The sequence below is a fragment of the Protopterus annectens genome, chromosome 5.part0 (assembly GCF_019279795.1).
Source record: "Protopterus annectens isolate FY-2018-M chromosome 5.part0, PAN1.0, whole genome shotgun sequence".
NCBI classification, from domain to species: domain Eukaryota; kingdom Metazoa; phylum Chordata; order Ceratodontiformes; family Protopteridae; genus Protopterus; species Protopterus annectens.
Genome location: NC_056735.1, coordinates 1,132,889,005 through 1,132,901,746, shown reverse-complemented (window position 1 = coordinate 1,132,901,746; position 12,742 = coordinate 1,132,889,005). Strand labels below are relative to the sequence as shown.

The window sequence follows — 12,742 nt, the reverse complement described above, 5'->3', positions numbered from 1 at the left end:
TGTCTTGTACCATTGGATAAGAGTATAGGGTTAGTTATAAGTTTGTTTACCTGTACTGTGGTAAAAGCTTTCTGATACAGAACCTGGATCATTTTAATGAATTCTTGAGGAAAACCATATAAAGGCAGTATATTAAAGAGAAAGTGTAAGTTTACTCTATCAAAAGCTTTGGTTGCATCTACTGTAAGGGCATATCTGGGGCATTTATCACTATTAAGTAATCTTACAATGGTATCTAAGAGGAGGGTGTTGTCACTTGTTTGTCTGTTTGTCATAAAGCCCATTTGTTGTTGGGAAATAATAGAGGGGCGTATATTCTTAAGTCTATTTGCTATAACATGGGCTAATACCTTAAGATCAGTGTTTATGAGGGCTATTGGTCTATAATTTGCTGGATCTGTTGGTTCAGAATGCGGTTTAGGAATCAACACGGTCTTGGAGTTATTTTAAGTATTTGTCTGTTATACCATATTGTATTATATAGTTGAAAACTTTTAATAAAACTTTGGAGATAAGTTCCATGAATAACTTATAAAAATCAGATGTGTATCCATCAGGCCCAGGGGATTTACCTAGTTTTAGTTTGTTTATTGCAGCTTTTATCTCTTTTAATTGTAACGGTGATTTTAAGAGTTTCCTTTGATCTTCTGTAATTTGTGGAAAGTGTATATTATGCATAAAATCCTCAAATCTGTCTGTAGATGGTGATAAGGGTATAGTGTATAATTTCTTATAGTTTCATAGTATAGTACTAGGCTATCTGCCCTAGGGCATTTGTAAGCCTAGCCATAGTGATGTGGCTTTTGCCACCCCATGAAGTGGTACAAAAATGTACAGAATAAAATTAGAATACTGTGCCTCTGTCTAGTAGTGACACAATGAAGGTCCCCTTATATAACAGAATTAGTTTACTGTGCCCCTGTCCAGCAGTGACAAAGATGTGACCCCTGGGGTAAACTTACGATCTCCCATCCACTCATCAAGATTTCTCTTGAAGAGAGTCAGTGAGGGGCTCTGCCTAATACGAACTGGGATCCTGTTCCAAAGCATGGGAAGCCTCTGGGTTATGAATCTATCCCTCCAGCATGTCCTATTCATACTTGTGCCGAGGTTTAAGTCTTTAGCTCTCGTGGTCCTGATGGATTTGGATCTTTTGAGGTGGAGCATGTCCATCAGATCCTGATTAGACATGGCCTTGTACGTCAGGCAGAGATCACCTCTGAGCAGACGGTATGCTACTAAATAGAGCTGAAGTTTCTTTAGTCTGGCAGAATAAGACATATGTTGGAGACCCTTGATCCTCTTGGTGAGGTACTTTTGTGGTCTCTCCAGCTGTTGCAAATGCCGGGTGAGGTACATACCAAATGGGGCATTGTACTCAATCATGGGTCTGATGAGGGAGGAGTACAGGGGTACAATGACATCCCTGGATCTGGATGTGAATCCCTTCATGATGAGGTGTGCAAGGTAGAATGTTTTTCTAACCACTTTGGCAACGTGGGTGTCAAATGAGAGGTCGCTGTTGACTTGGGTCCCTAGGTCTCTGATTACTTTTTCCGTACTCAGTGGGTTGCTGTCTATGTGATAATTTGTGGGTACTTTGTTTTTCCCAAAGGGGATGACTATACATTTTTTGGCATTTAGTTTAAGGCCGTGACTCCGGCACCAGTTGTCCGTTTCTGTGAGGCCTTTTTGTAGGATGTATGTGTCCGCTGGTGTATCGACTATGGCACCTAGTTTGCAGTCATCTGCGAACTTTGTCAGCCACAACCCTCCCATGTTTGCTTTAACATCTGAAAAATAAATGCCGAACAAGAGGGGTCCCAGGACAGATCCCTGTGGGACACCACTTGTGACTGGGCTTTGAGTCTGACATTGCTCCAGCGATTTTAACTTTATGGGTTAAATATCTTCAAAAGCATCCACTATATCTTGGTCTTTATATTTCACCTGTCCTTCATATTTTATTTCTTTGATCCTAGGAGATCCACTTTTTATGTTAATTAGTCTAGCTAGGAATTTTGATGGTGTTTGAGCCCATTCTGAGTATTGATATACTGACCTTAATTCTAAGAAGGAGATATTTTCTAAATAGTGTTTGTGTAATTGTTTTTGCCAATCAATTATTTTTTCCTCAAGTTCTTTAGAATATTTTTCCTGAAATTCTAGTTCAGCAGTGTTTATTTGATACTCTAGTTCATTCTTAAGACTATTTTTTTTATGAGCCATGCAGATTTCTTTTGAATAATAATACCCCTGATGACCATCTTGGTAGCCGCCGATTGTATGTCATATGGAATTTGAGTGGATATAAAATCATTTTGGAGCTGGGCTAGGACATTCTGAATTTCCTGTGTTGTTTCTTGGTTTTGTATAATTTTAGGATTTAACGTCCAGGTATTGAGATAAAAAATAGTTTGTTTATGGGCTTGAAAGTTTATTAAAAGTCTAATTTTGGAATGATCTGAAACAGTTCTAGGTGATACAGCATAATTGAATTTGTTTGAATTAGAAAGCAAGGGAAATTAGAAAAGCATCTATCCTGGACCAAGTTTTATGAGTGGATGAAAAGAAAGTGAATCTTGACATTGTTTTATCATACTGAAATTTAACATAAGGGTCAACTAGTTCAAATGTATTTTGTAATTCTTCAAGTGCTGTAGTGGTAGATTGTGACTGTCTGTTTTTATTATGCGATCTATCCTTATCTAGATTTAGTAAAGCATTCCAGTCCCCACCTACAATAAACAGATGATTTGGGTATTTGGCTAATATATTAAAGATTTCATAAATGAAGAGCTGTTGATTTGAGCAGGGGCTATTATATATTAAGAAAGAGTAATGGTTTGTTCAAAGTATGATATTCAGGAGTAAATAATACCCATCTTCCCTTTGAGTCAGCTTCATAGGAAGTGATCTCGCCTTGGAAGGATTTATTTACTATAATAGCCACTCCCCTGGACAAAGAACTATAATTTGCATCAGATATTGTTTTAACCCATTTTCTTTTTCTTTCCCTAACCCAAAGTTGGTCATCTAAGTGAGTTTCTTGCAAGAAAGTTAATCAGCCTTAGTTTGGTATATGAGGTGCATGATTAAATTTCTTTTCTTTTTATCTACCATCCCTTTAACATTCCAAGAGTCCATGGTTATCATTTTTTTATTAATATTGTTGAAGTTTCTCATTAGTTGATACTCAAAAATACAGTTATAAACTTTGTCTGTTAGTGTATTTATCTTAAGAATAAATGTTGTGACTTCTATACTCCTAAGCTCTAAATAGGTGCCTAACCACCCATCCCTCTGTATTAGTAAATGTGCATAAGTTAAGAAACTAAGAGAGACTTTTATTTTTAGCAACAAGGAGTAAATATTTATCAGAGGGATGTCAATAATACCCATACTGTTCCAAATGCGAACAGTCATCAGCTAACAGACTGTGACCATCCCGCTCCTTTTATTTATGTACTGCATATTCATTTTCAGACTTCTTAAAATAGTATGTTAATTGTACCCTTAGATATTATATAGGGAGAAAGAGAAAAGTAGCTTTTATAAAAAGTTTTGTAGTAACAGCAACATATTATAATTCTTAACATTTCAAGAGTTATTAAAGAGTTTACAAAACAATATTTTCAAAAAAAACAAGTACAATATATGAACATTTAAAGACGGTAGCACTTTAAAATTCAACAACATTTGCATTATTCTTGCTAATAGCAACTAACTGTGGTTCTTTAAAATGTATTGGAAACTTCGTTTAACACAGCACTGGCAAAAGCCATACAAAGCACATCATTGTAAACTCATATATTATTAATTAACCAGTGCCATCTACTGGACAAACAGGGGAAAAAAAAGAGAAAAATGTTTTTGTACCTTGCTCATAGACACATTTAAAAGTAACTCAATGGTTATGCCAGTAGAATTATGATTATACATGTTAAACATTTAAAGAAAGCAGCACTTTAAAATTCAACAACATTTGCATTATTTTTGCTAACAACAACTATGTGTGGCTCTTTAAAATATACTGGAAACTTCATTTAACACTGCACTGGCAAAAGCCATACAAGCATATCATTGTGAACTCATCTTCTTTCAGCTTTTCCCGGTTAGGGGTCGCCACAGCGGATCATCTGTCCGCTCATGATTGGCAGTGGAGTTTTACGGTGTTGAGTTGCCAGCCTGGCACCCAACCTTTCACAGAAGACACACACGCGCACACACTCACACCTAGGGCCAATTTGGAGTGTCCAATCCACCTACTGCATATATTATTAATTAACCAGTGCCATCTACTGGACAAACAGGGAGAAAAAAAAAGAGAAATGTTTTTGTACCTTGCTCATAGACACATTTAAAAGCAACTCTATTATGCCAGTAGAATAATGACTATACATTTTAACTGAAACTACTAATGTGTAGTATTTACACTACCTAAACTATTATATCAAAGGTTATATCCCATTATTTTAAATGTAGTTTAGCACTCCTTTTTTGTAAGCTGTAAATGCACTTTAAAGTCATTTCTCTATGCAGTGTTAGGTAGCTTTCCAGCTTTTAAATGTAGAAGGCAGTTATTAAAAGACAGTACCTTAAGTATTACAGTGTAGCAAAAACATTTTCTTTACAGGCAAGTAAGCAGAGTTATTTAGAACACATTCCACATCCTTTTGCTTGAAGTTTCCCATAAGAGTAGTATATTCTTCTGTCCTGTTGTTCTTTGGAGCTGTAGCACTTGTTTAGCCTTCCAAATGTTGTTTTTGGATCAAAAGATATGAAAAGAGTTGTCTCAGGCAGGATTTACTTTGAAGAGACGCAGAAAGGTGGATTTTGCCTGGTCAGGTGTTTCCAGGGATATTTTTTCTTCTTTGTAATAAAATGTTAAAGTTGCAGGATATTTCATTTGGAAACAAATCTTATTTTAAATGAGGTAAGTGCAGTATTTACTGAGTTTCTGTCGGTTTTGTTTAATTTCTAAAGGCAGATCTTGAGTAATCGTAATTTTATGTGCTCTCCATATAACATTCTTTTTAACTTTATAAGCTGACAGTATCTGTTGAACATGTGCTGAATTAAGCAGTCTGATGTAGATTTGTCTTGGAAGATCACTTGTTTGTGCACGCTTTATAGCTCTGTGGGCTCTTTCAATCACTATCTCATCCAGGAGATCTTTATTAGTCAGAAGACAGCTTAGTATTTCTTTTATTATTGGAATAAGTTGTGGATTATCAAAGCTCTCTGGAATACCTCTTATGATAAAAATTATTTCTCTGGCTTCTAGCTTCCAAGTCTAGCATTTTTTTTTTGCTGTAATTCTTTAATTACAATGTCATTGGTTTGTGCTTTTTGTTGCAGTTCATTTATTTTTAGCTCATTGTCCATAACGTTAGCTTCATTTTGTTCTAGCCTAAGCACAATTTGGTCCAGACTAGAGCCAAATGTAGTTAGCTTATGAGAGAAACCCTGCACTTCTGTTTGTAAAGGTTGTAAAGCAGTTTTCAGATCCTCCAGTGTTAAAGGTTGTTCCTTTTTTAATCTTTGACACATTTTACCAGCTTCTTGTTGTTGCTTGTTAATTTTTTGCCTTTTAGAAGTGGTTTTCTTCTCAGGTGTAGTAATTGCAAACAGTTTGTTTTTTGTGATTACAGTTTCCATCCGATCTGGCTGATTCTCCATTAATCTTGTATAGTTAGATTCCAAGTAGTACTGCAGAATTTTAAATAAGTCTTGTTATGAAAGTTGTTTTTCTTCTTACTTTCCTCTTATTAGGCCTGTTGGTCTTGAAGAATCCACACCATGCAGTTCAGGGCTCTGTTTCCAACAAGTAATTCTTTTTCCTTCAGAATGAGAGAATTTTTGAAAAATAAAGATAAAACAAGTAAGTACTTGTATTTCTGTTTTAATCCATTGATGTTTGGTATACTTTTCCCAAGCAATGCGTTGGTATGAAGTCAGATTATAGTATAGGAATGCAGGAGCTGCACTGTCAGTGTGCTTACAGGCTGTCCACCATTTTGGAATCCCAAGAGAAGATAATCATATTTGCATACGACATTATACTATATATTACAAATATAGAAAATGTTTAAGACATATTTTGTCAGGCTAAAACAACTGCACAAAATCTTGGGATACAAAGTTAACAAATCCAAAATGTAAGCTATAGTATTGAATTACATACCAACATTTGATCTGGTACAGCAGTTTGCTTACTTTTGGGGAAACAACAGGAAGAGATACTTAGGAATCTGCCTGAAACAAGACATTATCAAAAGAACAAGAGGGTTGGGTATGCCAGATTTAGAAGCCTGTTTTAAGGTAATACAGCTCAAGTTGTTGTATCTAGGCCAAAGAAAATAGAAAGATGGGTAATTTGAACAATACATCTAAACTATACCTTATGTAACAAAAAAAAAAAAAAGCAAAGATGAAAGTATAGCATCCATATGGCGGAAGAAAAACAAAAACTTGAGATACTGGGAACACTTGGCTAGAGCTGATACTCCAATACCATGGGATAAAGCCAAACAAATGTTTAATCTACACGTAAGTGTCCAGCTTGCACATATGGGAATATGTAATGAAGCATCAAAAGAAATAATGTGGGACAGAGGAGCAACATAGCAACCTGGGTGTTGCAGAATTTATAACAGGGGTGAGATTGGACCAAGCAGGTAAGAAAAAATAAAAAGAAACAGCCTACAAGGTAATATTGAGAAACAAAGCAATATAGTACAAAACTAGCACTGGAATGGCATAGGAAGCTGGAGAAGTCCTACTTATGCAACAAAATTTAGGAAGTTTAACATTTTTGCATGGAAATGCTTGCACAAATATTTTTATATACTGTTTAGAAAGAATGCTCCCACAGGTCACTGGGCTATGTTGGAGATGTGCTGAAATGGGAAAGTGGGATCACATATTTTAGCACCGCACATAACAGGGGCAATGTAAAATAGACTGAAATAGGGTAATAAATAGTCTACTGGGTTTTGATACAAATCTTAGTAAGGACATGTACCTAATGTGGTGGGGCAAGTTAAACTGCTCAAAAACCAAACAAAGCACTGACTGTTCTTCTCCGAATAATAGCCAAGAACCATGCAAAAAAATGAAAAACCACAAACAAACTAAAGATTAATAAAGTAATAAAAATGAATGAAATAAAAAAAAGGATTAAGGAATAAAAGAGGTACTAAAAGGAGTTTTTATACTAGGAAATGGCAGGTTTGGGACATGACAGAAAGAATGACTGGCAATAAGCAGTGGGATGGTAGTAAAAAGTGGAAGAGAAGGAGAAACAATAAATAGCTCATGGAGTGGGCACTGATTAGGACTGAGATGAATGTAATATCTTATTGACTAACAACTGGTCTTTTGAATACTGTAAATAGTTTTAATACATGTTTGGTTAAATTTTTTTCTTTTTTTATAAGTATGTAAAGAGCAGCTTGAGATGAATCTATATGGCAGAGTGAACTGTAAAATTATAGCAAGCCAAAATGACTTTGAAAAGAATGAAGAAGACGACCTCTGAATATACATCTCATGTGTTTGTTTCTGGATGTGAGTACCTGGACTAGAGTAGACATATATCAATGTTTACTCTGATAACATTGGAAGTCTGTTGTTAAAAATGAAAGTGGCAACAAAAATATTGCTCAACCTGTTTGGTGAGTTCTGAAGATAAAGTTGTAAAATAACGGTACTGTAAGTGTGTAAAGTTTGGCTCCAGATTGGATATAATGTATAAGTTAATAACAGTCACATCTTTGTTACAGATTTGGAACAAAAAAAAGTGTTAGGAGAAAAAAAACACGACCTTACATTTCTAAATGACCTGCTCAGTGCACGCTTATTAATATTTAATTCACTCACTACACAGAATTTTGAAATAAAATACAATGAAACATTCACTACCTGTTTCTATCTATCCTTCAAGGATTCTTCTTTGCGTGTGCTCACTCAATTTCCCCAATGCTGTGCTTTTCTTGGCAGAGGTTTTTCTTTGTATTAACATTATTCCCAGACTAACATCAAAGGTATGAAATCAGATTGCAAGTCAGGGCATCCAGGGTTTACTTGCTAGCATAAACTCCGGACACCTGCTTGCATGATGTCTGTAGTAATACTTCTGGCTTAGCATTCTTCTTATAAACAGAACAGATCCAAAGGTACTGTACAGACATCAAGTTACTTGAAAAACAGTTCTAATACAATTTTACAAAGGCTGATTTGTTTTACATAGATAAACATCCTTTGCTTTCTTTAAAAATATGTGGTATACTGTTTGCTACTGTCAGTCTGTGATAAATGCCACTTAATATACTCAAGCACATAATTTCTATAAATTTACATAAAAGTACAACATACACAGATGACTCAACCATCATCTGCACAGCCCACTCCCTACCAGAACTGCAAAAAGTCATACAGGAAACATTTTCTTCTACTGAAACTTGGTTATCTGATGCCCAACTAATGCTCAACTAATGCTCAACCCAAACAAAACAAAATTACTAATCTTCCAACCCACCAAACTTACCCTAGACAGCTCTCACTTTAACATCACAGCAAAAGACAACACCACTATCCATCCTACAGAACACACCAAATTACTAGGAGTAGAAATAGACAATAAACTGAACTTTGACATTCACATTTCCATGACTATTAAAAAAGTGCACAAAAAACTATGAGCATTATATAGAAATCAGCAACTACTTACCAAAGCAAGTAAAATTTCAGTAGAAATTCTCATCTTATCTCTACCCTACTCTACGCCTCTCCAATAATTACTAACCTTAGACAATGCGATCTAAATAAGTTTGAAACCTGCTACAACAAAATCGCCAAATTCGCCACAGGAGCTTCCTACCGTACTCACCACTGTCTCTCACTAGCAGAACTGGGCTGGCTAGAGCTCCCCCACCTCCTTCAATGGTACCAACTCACACTTGCCCACAAACTAATAAACCAACCACTAAAAGTCCCATCCCTCCAGAATCTACTCCAACCCTACATAACCACGAGACCACTAAGATCCAGCCACAAAAACCTCCTACAGGTCACAAGAGCCATTAATTCTGCTGGAGAAGCATTATTCGCCTGCACTATAGCCAAACTCTGGAACTCCCTCCCATCCTAAATTACCTCTGTAATTTCTTGCACCCACTTTAAATCCTTACTAAAAATCACATTTCAAAACTTGCCAGATATGCCCTTGCAACCCCCCCTAATACCATCCACTCCCCCCACCACTACCTCTCTCAGCCCCCAATCAACAACCTACCCTTAGCAAGCTTGGCTACTCATGTTCCGAGGCTACCTACCACATAATACTAACTTCTTGTAGCAACAACTGCTAATGGCTGCTATGTACCTCAAAAACAGATTGTATCAATTGTTCACTGATGAATCTCAACTACATTTGTAACCATGTTTAGTATATGTCACCATATTTTAAAATTGTACTATGTTCTACAGCTGTTTTACATCTGTTTTCTTCTTGTCTTGCGTCCTTAACTGGACTAATGTCTATATTTAAATGCTATGTTTTTTTAACTGTATAATGCAAATAAATGCTTAATGTGGAGCTTTTCTCCCCGAGCCTCCACTGAAAACGGACCTGTGTCCAGTCGGACTCTCCCGGTCAACAAATGTAAATAAATAAATACAACAGTCACTTCAGTCTGCAAATGGCTGCAACAAAGTAAAATACCTGATTATAATGCGTCTCACAGTAGGCCAGTCCCTTCCTCTCGTAGTGACGATGGCCAAGAAATGGTTTTTCACACTTGGCACAAACAAAATGCTGTAATAAACAAGAATAACAGAAAAGTTACATTTCTAGCAGGGTTTCAGCAGTTGGTTACACAGAACAGCTAAACATACAGAAATGTAAAAGGAGGAATACTGAAGCTGTTCCAAATTTAATCAGTACTGAAAAAAAATCATGTCATAAAAAGGCATGGGGATCTTATTACTCAATTATTCCAATCTTAAGGTATCCCATTGCAGCATTTGTTTCACTATGTTGTTACATTTTGCAAAACTCTGTAATATGTGGTTTATATTAAAGTTGGGAGGTATGACTTCCATTCAGAGTGAGTAAAGTGCATCTTCATAACTGACATTTAGCTGCAATATACAAACTGAAACACTCAATAAGTATAGACAAAATGGCCACTCCATTTCAAGGCAGACCCATACATCTTCCTTTCATACTACAAATCACATTCTAGACTACCCAAATACATATATAAAAATTGTAGTGGAAGGTGTGTATGTAGCAGTAAATGTATGCCTATGTGATCAATCTGCACGTTACTTATTTTCAGAGCGGGAAATGCAACAGATGATCAAAGAATATTTGTATTAAGATGACATTAGGTCAGAAGTAAAAATAATACACATTTCAGGTGTGAAAATAATATGCAATTCTCCAAAAAGTGACCTTTTATATCACTGGAAAAGTACCACTACCTAAACTCCCTGGAGTGTTTAGGACAACACAGCACAGCCAAATTCAATACTAAGCTGCATGCAAGTCCTTAAGGGTGGAATGGAAATAAGTGCAGTAAATATATTTCAAGTGTGGATTCCATGAAATTTTACTAACAAATGTAAAAAAACTGCCTCAGACATATGTTATGACATTGATGATCCACGCAATAATAACCCACTTCTGCAAAATTAAAAACTATAGCCCTAATGACATATTCGCAAGCTTTCCATAACTCTGTGCAGGGAACTTCATCACCTGCACCCCTGACTAAATCAATTCCAAAGTCACAAGTGTTCAGTGGGAAAAAAGAAATAAATGTCACAGGACTAGAAATGAACTATCAACAAAATGGCTGTCAATGTCATAATGAAATGACCTTTTGCCTCTTGTACAAAGGTACTAAATTCAATGCTGCACAGGTATGCCACTGAGACATTTAGCTTCTGTAAAGGGTGAATGCAGCACTTCTCTTCAGGGTGGAGAATACAGTGATGTTCAGAATGCATTTGCACGGAGTAATTTTTATAAATTTTTAGACTGACCTTTTCTCTGACAGGAAAGAAGGTAGCATCCTCTCAAATATAAGCATATGAAATGACAAACATTACATGAACATGAAGTTGTGTATGTCTTTTTACCTCATATCATCAATGAAGTTACAGTTTTATATCAAAGTTTCATTACATAGTTTTCTGAGAATATTGATAGGACTTTTTTTTAATGTTTCAGAGATGCAGTCCTGCATTAGTATTGACAACCAGCATGGTGACCAATTTTGTGCCATTCTATTTACAGTAAATATGTACTGTACATATGACATGGTCTAACTGACAAACTTGGTATATATCACAATTAAATCTTAGAAGTGTTAGTATAAAATGACTTACAATCAATTCCTTTACACAAGATTGCTTGTACCACAGTTACTCTAACAATTTCTTAACATGGTGATTGTTCATATCCTATTGCTTACTCCATAAAATAGAATGATTTGTTGGTGTTTGAAATCTCCTCGAGAAACAGCATGATGGGGTTTTGCTCACATTAGTGATTGTTCTTTTTCCAAGGTGCAGTCACCTCAGAATGAGAATACTAAAGTAAACTATAGTGGCTTGTCCCAATGCAATAATTTATTTGTTTACTGGGAAAGTCTGACTGGACCATGACAGGTGAGAAAACCTCGACAGTTAACAAATCTTAGAAGATGTCACTCAATGCAATATGATACAATACAATAAAAAGAAGAAGAAACAGATCTTAGAAATTATTATATTCCACAAAGTTACATTTCACTTTTACTGTAGCAATGACAATTTTTTGTGTCTTCAGAAGAAAGCCCAGAAGCTTACATTATGCAAGAAAACCAAAAGGGAACTACAGACAGAGGACAGATATTTAAAGGTGTAGTAACATTTATCTATTATAAGAGGGTGGGAACATAGTGTAAAATCCAAGAGGCGGGCCAAAGATTTGTTCTGAAGTATTTTGAATTTATGATTTGTCTTATGTCCTGTAGGAAAGTATTCCAACATTTGGATACATATTGCTTCACCGTGTTTATTGCTTGGGCAATATATATGTCCTTAGACCCAAGAGATCTGGAGGGGCAGTATTACTGTCTTCAGTGCTGGATATTTGTTTGGGTGATAAAGTATACTTTGGCATAGTTTAAGTTAATTAAATTTTTGACAGTTGGGAAATTCCAGCCAGTTTAGTTGGTTGTGTGCTAGACAAAGAAGGATTTTACCTAGAAGATGGGTTGCATATTTTGTTACTTATTATAACATTGCTCTACTTTTGTTTTGGAGAAACTGAATTAAATCATCTGCTGCCATACCTTTCAAATCTCACCATTTTGTAGGGTTGCCCCCATTTCTTTCTCAAAATTTTCATTCATACAGGGGATTCCAAGAAAGTGACTGACACAGCTGTAAATTACTTAGAGCTATCCGAATTTCAAAACTGTCTCTACCAATGTGAAAATCGGGAATTAAGCAAACAAGACAAAAAGGTTTATCGACCTTGGATTAATCTGGTTACTAGCCAGTGAAAACTACAATATTTAAGGAAATGTCAATAAAAAAGGGAGAAGTAAAACTTTTTGTTGAAAACAACATTGTGGCTCATTAGCAAGAAGTAGAAGACTTGGTGCAGGAGATGGTTTATGACATCCTAGAAATGGAAAATAAAACAAGTGCTTTCAAAAGTAATTTGTGTGACATCAGAAGA

The 12,742-nt window shown here is 35.7% G+C and overlaps 1 protein-coding gene across 6 annotated transcripts in view; it reads right to left on the bottom strand.

Annotated features, from left to right (window-relative positions):
• LOC122801553 (LIM and senescent cell antigen-like-containing domain protein 1) overlaps nt 1–12,742 on the bottom strand; it is a 1,529,428-nt gene that overhangs the window by 293,590 nt on the left and 1,223,096 nt on the right. For all 6 annotated transcript variants that reach the window (XM_044070988.1, XM_044070989.1, XM_044070991.1 and 3 more), the window contains exon 7: nt 9,728–9,820. In XM_044070988.1, coding sequence (XP_043926923.1) covers nt 9,728–9,820 — 93 coding nt within the window. The remainder of the gene's footprint in view (nt 1–9,727; nt 9,821–12,742) is intronic.